We start from the raw sequence: 5,844 nt of genomic DNA, 5'->3' as shown, positions 1-5,844 counted from the left end.
TTTTCTACAAATCAGAGTGGAATCGTTCTGTTACATGCAGTATCCGACAGCTTTTATTCATGTTACTTGTGTCCACGTTCTTTGACTCGTTGGAAATATTTCCTTTCATTCATTCAGAATAGTTGCGGCATACAAGGCCCCGTGCCGGGTGATATAAATGGTACAGAGGGGGAAGAAAGGAGCTCTTGGTTTGACAGGAAGATAGGGATTTAGGGAAATAAGAAGGCTGAATGGAGATGGACCACAAAATAGCAGACAGAAAGTTTTACTGAAATTCAGCTGCAGGAAGGACTCAAGAATCTTTGAATTCTTGAGACGCAAGAGGGAGGAGATTATATGTATATGTACAGCTGATTCACTTTTTGTTATAAAATAAAAAAAGAGGCTTCCTTGGTGGCGTAGTGGTTGAGAGTCCGCCTGCCGATGCAGGGGACACGGGTTCGTGCCCCGGTCCGGGAAGATCCCACATGCCGTGGAGCGGCTGGGCCCGTGAGCCACGGCCGCTGAGCCTGTGCATCCCACAACGGGAGAGGCCACAACAGTGAGAGGCCCGCATACCGCAAAAAATAAAAATAAAAATAAAAGTAAAATTGAAAAAAAGAATCTTAAGGAAAAAATAGAATTAGGTAGGCTTTTCAAAAACTGGGCAAGATTTGGGCTGGTGGAGAGGGGTGAGAAAGGCATTCAGTTTTTAAATTTTTTTGAAATTCTGTTTTATTGAAGTACAGTTGATTTACAATGTTGTTAATTTCTACTGCACAGCAAAGGGATTCAGTTATACATACATACACGTTCTTTTTCATATTATTTTCCATTGTGGTTTGTCATAGGATATTGAATATAGTTCCTGAGGCAAGGAATATCACTGCATGAAAATCTAAAGATCTGGAGGGCAAAAAAGGCAGGGGGAGTCTGGGGAGGAACTGAGTTAGTTTGTCCAAAGTGAAGTTCATGAAGAAGAATGTAGGTTGGAATTTAATTACGGCGCTTTGAATGCCAAACCGAGCTTTGGACTTACTTCTGTTGGCAACAGGGAACCACAGAGGCTTGGGCTAGGGGAGTGATGGACCGAGCGAGGCTCGGGGAAGTTAGCCCTGTGAGCAGACTAGGTAGGGAGACTCCCTAGGTTGGACCCAAGTATAAAGGAGGAATGAGGGATAAGAAGATGCTAAGCATGACCTTGCTGACACAGCGACATCCCAATTGTTAGTTCAGACTAGGAGCTAGTATTAGGGCCATTTTTTCCCAGTCCATTTTGCTTTTCTGCTCATTAGAAAGAATTCACTCCCAGACCAGTCCACACAAGTATGTTACTTAAGTAATGCTGCTTTCTGCCTCTCTTAGACTTTCTTAACTACTCTTGAGATGCAACCCATACTCCTGGCTGCTGCCTGACAGTGTTTGTTGTCACTGACACCCCAGATACAAGCATAAATATGATGCCATTCTTGCTGTTGCATAAGTGCTGACTGTTCCTTGGAGCAAACGAGGTCATAGTTGTCTCTCTCTCGAGGCTGTCAGAACTGCTCAGCTTAGAGGTTCTTAGAAGAAAAGTAGTTTCAACTCACAAAGGAAAGAGACTCTCTAAAGCCCAAGAGCTTGGTTCAGGGAGGAAAACACCAATTTCCCTGAAATGCTCAAGTCCCTGGACCAGTTCAATAAACGTGGGTCACAGGAATGTAAGTCACAGATTTCCTGAACTTAGCCTGCTGGCTTACAAGTTCCCCTGTGAAAGTGGCAGGTTTTGTCCTACACAGATGTGCATCTTAGCCATTTCGGAAAAACACTGCTGGAGGACAGCAGTAAGGAAGACCCCGAGCATCTCTGGCCAGAGTTGAGCTGGTTTCACCCCCTCCCCCCTTGCAGGACAAGCTTTTCTTTGGGTAGTTGGGTTAATGAAATGAACTGAAGCAGTGAGGGCTCCTTTGATGAAAATGCAAAGTTAAAAGGCCCCAACATTCCTCTGAGTGAAGTCCTGGAAACCAAAGGCTGCATGAAGACAGGTGCTCAGTAGAGGCCAGTGACTGAGCTCCAGGCAGAGCCCCAGCCCTGCAGGACTGATTCATGTGGATGAGGCTAAAACACACTCAAAGAACAACACATCATTACCTGGTATGGGTGAGAAAAGTCAGGGTAAACTGTCTGGGACTTGTCGGGGGAACGAAATGGGTATAAGGGTAAATTAAGTAGTATTTCTTTACTATGCCCCGCTGGTTAATATTGATAAAACAGATAGATGCTAATAGACCCAAAGAACAAAAATGATTCTCAGATAATTGTGCAAAGTGTTTTAATGGGTAAAGGCCTAGAGGAACTCAAATGATTGAAACTCCGACCCCCCTGGAGCCCCAATCTTAAGTCAGGCTGTCAAAAGAGTGTCATAAACTTTGGTTCCACATTTAACTCTGAAAGCCAAAGACCCACAAAGTCCCCAGTACTTGGGATCTTGGGGGAAAGTTTAAGCTTTTCAAATTCAATTCCCTTTTAAAAATTCTAACAATTACAAAAATTAATGTCATTGCTGGCACTGAGTCACCACCTACTGGCTATAGAGGAAAGTACAAATGTTATAAAATGTACCCGGTCACACCACAAGGTTAGGGAAACAGCCCGACCAAAGGAAGAGACGTGAACGACTGAAACAGATAGGATGGGGTAGTAATAAACACTCAACAACACTTGTGGTTAGAAAACAGAAAGAAGTCTTAGTCTCCCCCAGGCCACGAGAGGACCTAGAGAAGGAAATCAGGACAGACGTAGGAGAAGGACCCTTATCTACACTTCACAGGAGACTCCGGGAAATCTCCACTACAATTAGGATGCCTGGGACCTCGGAGCCCCGTTTCACGCCCTAATTAATCGACCCAGGAAGATGGAGAGGAAGAGGAAAGCACTAGAATAGACGCCAGCAGTTTGCATGGTTTTGTCTTTCACACACTAGGCGGGACATAATTCGATGGCTCTGGACCTTTGTTCTCACAACCTTCAAAATGACATATGGCTTCAGGTCTGCTGGTTGGAAAGTGCAGAAGCAGTGAGATCCCCATGAACTGGTTTCTTTCTTCCTGCTTCCACTGGGGCGTGTGTGCGCGGCATCACCGCTAGTCCTAGTAACATGACCCTCAGGACATTAAGAACTGTTAACACTCAACTTTATTAACATTTAAACACAGCAGATGCTTCTGCACGTTAAACATGTATGGAACCGAGCGGTTCGGCAGAGGCGCCCGGCCCCGCCTATGCTAACACACCCCCGGCTGAAGGGGGTGGCCAGGGGTCTGCAGCCCAGGGGTGCCTCCCATGCAAAGGCCTGTGGGTCCCACAGCCCCGGTGCTTTATTTCTCCTTAAGTTCTTCCCTTGAAATTAGGATGAGCTGCCCTGGAGGGACAGCTGGACTTATAAACCTAAGAATATTCAGGGACCAATATTGGTTGTTTCCTATGACCGAGGAAACCCTGAAATCCTCCAGAGCCCTCAGGAGAAGCAGCTCCGGTATTCTGGAATCCACAGGCAGAGGCGTCTCCCTTCCATGGCAGGTGTGTATGGGACCTGGGAATCCAGGACAAATTCTGGAGTGATGGAGTATGAGACACATGTGCTGGCTGTCCCCAGCACAATTGACCCCAGAGGAAAACCACAAAGCAACAGTATTCTGCAGCAAAAACAAGTCCAGGAAGTAGGAAGAGAAAACTAGAACAAAAAAATTGCTGAAGTATTTGGAAACAGGGTTTTAGAGAAAAAACATAGGGTTTGGAGAGTACAAGGTCTTCATTTTTCTCCCTGCACGAAGCAGGGTGCAGTATCGCTCCTAAAGGTATAATTTTAAAAACATGTCTTTTCCATAAATATTTCAGTGGGTAATGGGCGTATTAAACTAGAGTAAAAATTCCCTGCTGGGAACACCTGAGGTCTGCCTTCAGTTGCCCGTGTTTCTTAAACCAGGCTACACAGGATCAACATGGCCCATCTTCCTACAACATCAGTTTTATTCAACGATTCAGGAGATTTTTTTGTCTTAAAACCAAAACCGACTGGTCGATATACATTGTTAATGAATATATTATACAGTGGAGACTCCGAGGAAATAACTTTACTGGGCAGCTCCCAGGACTGGCCGTGCCCTCGGTGGTCAGCATCCTTCTCACTTAGGGTCACAACTGGAAAAGCTGCGGACGGGAAGGTCGGACTGCAGCACCAGGGCAGCACTGACAGACATGAACAAGGAACCGATGGGTCACAGAGGTGGCACGAGGGGGCCATCTACACTCCGATACTATGACACACAACCTGCTGCCCTAGGGGTGATGGGATTGGCTTCTCTGAAGCGCTCCTCGGGGAACAGGAGTTCTGTAGAGTGAAGTGAGTGGAGCCGTTGGGGGGTTAGGGAAAGAGGCATTTCAGGCAACACCCCCTGGAAGAGGGCAGCTCATCCTCGCTGAAGATGCCAGGCCACGTGCTGGAGGCATGCAGCGGTCAGTATTGGAAAACCGGTCGGAGAGCATCGTAGTCTTTAAGGGAAAATCTGATTCTACTGGGGTTTCCATGTCAACAGTGCACTCGAATTTAAGAAGTTTCCAGTGCATTTCCAGAAGTACAAATTTTTATGTTTGTATGAAAGCGGCAGGGTCAAAAAGAAACTCACTCAACTCTGTTCCTCCCAGCCGCCCTGCAGGTGGAGCTGGACAGCTCCTCCCACCTTCCTCATTTCAGTGTGCGGTGCGCACATGTGCTTCACGCTGCCCCGAGAACAGAGCCTTCTCCGGCCCTTCCTTGGCTAACGGTCCTTCTCTTCCAAGCTTGCTCTCTCTTTCTAATCTTTCTTCCCAGCTTGAAATACAAAAACAGGACTTCCCTGGTGACGCGGTGGTTAAGAATCCACCTGCCAATGCAGGGCACATGGGTTCAAGTGCTGGTGCGGGAAGATCCCACATGTCGCAGAGCAACTAAGCCCATGCGCCACAACTACTGAGCCTGCACTCTAGAGCCCGCGAGCCACAACTACTGAAGTCCGCGTGTGCCTAGAGCTCGTGCACCACAACAAGAGAAGCCACTGCAGTGAGAATCCCCTGCATTGTAATGAAGAGTAGCCCCCGCTCGCCGCAACTAGAGAAAGCCCGTGTGCAGCAACAAAGACCCAACGCAGCCAAAAATAACTAAAAATAAAATAAATAAATTAAAAAAGAAACAAAAACTAAAGACGTCTTTCCTTAGCTTCAGATAATTAAAGCCAAGCGAGTAACAAATGCTGGTATTTTCCTGTGGTAACCATGTCACAAGTAGTTACATACGGCATCAAGTACCTCCCCCTGCATCGCACGCCTCTGCTTTGAGAACTGACTTGGTGCTGCTGGTGTGTGGGTTCTGCGCAGGCCTCCCTGGCGGCCCGGCCTCCCTGCGTTAGCTCCGGGGCACTGTAGCTATGGGAAAACAGGAGCAGGTGGTCCAGAGTGGGCAGTGACCTAGGAGAGCGCTGACAGTTTTTACTTTTAGACAAGTAAGCAATGAAAAAGTGTTCACGACTGTTCCCTTTGCAGAACTCTCCCTTCAGGTTCGAACTTGGAACTTGCCAGCTTTGGTCATGTATTTTATGCCCTTAAAGGGTTTGTACTTCTCTCCATACATATCCAGACGATTCACTTTGAGTCCTGGAAGGAAGGAAGAACAAGACATAAGCATTACTCAAAAGAAGCAGGTAGCAGAACTGTTTAGGTTCGTTTCAACTCAAAGAGATCCGTGGGCTAGAAAAATCTGCAGCAGTGAACTGGAAAATACCTGCCGTTACGTACATCCCTTACGTACATCCCTTACGTACATCCCTTACTTACATCCCTTACTTACATCCC

At 46.8% G+C, this 5,844-nt stretch overlaps 1 protein-coding gene across 4 annotated transcripts in view; it reads right to left on the bottom strand.

Moving 5' to 3' along the window:
• Positions 1-5,151: 5,151 nt before the first annotated feature.
• The window catches only part of AP3M2 (adaptor related protein complex 3 subunit mu 2), a 17,796-nt gene continuing 17,103 nt past the window's right edge, over positions 5,152-5,844 (bottom strand). For all 4 annotated transcript variants that reach the window (XM_027122916.1, XM_027122914.1, XM_027122913.1 and 1 more), the window contains one exon: positions 5,152-5,646. In XM_027122916.1, coding sequence (XP_026978717.1) covers positions 5,546-5,646 — 101 coding nt within the window. In that variant the 3' untranslated portion in view covers positions 5,152-5,545. The remainder of the gene's footprint in view (positions 5,647-5,844) is intronic.

The sequence above is a fragment of the Aethalodelphis obliquidens genome, unplaced genomic scaffold (assembly GCF_003676395.1).
Source record: "Aethalodelphis obliquidens isolate GAN/ISIS:26980383/991018 unplaced genomic scaffold, ASM367639v1 scaffold25, whole genome shotgun sequence".
Taxonomy (NCBI): Eukaryota; Metazoa; Chordata; class Mammalia; order Artiodactyla; family Delphinidae; genus Aethalodelphis; species Aethalodelphis obliquidens.
This window is presented reverse-complemented; position numbering and strand designations above follow the sequence as displayed.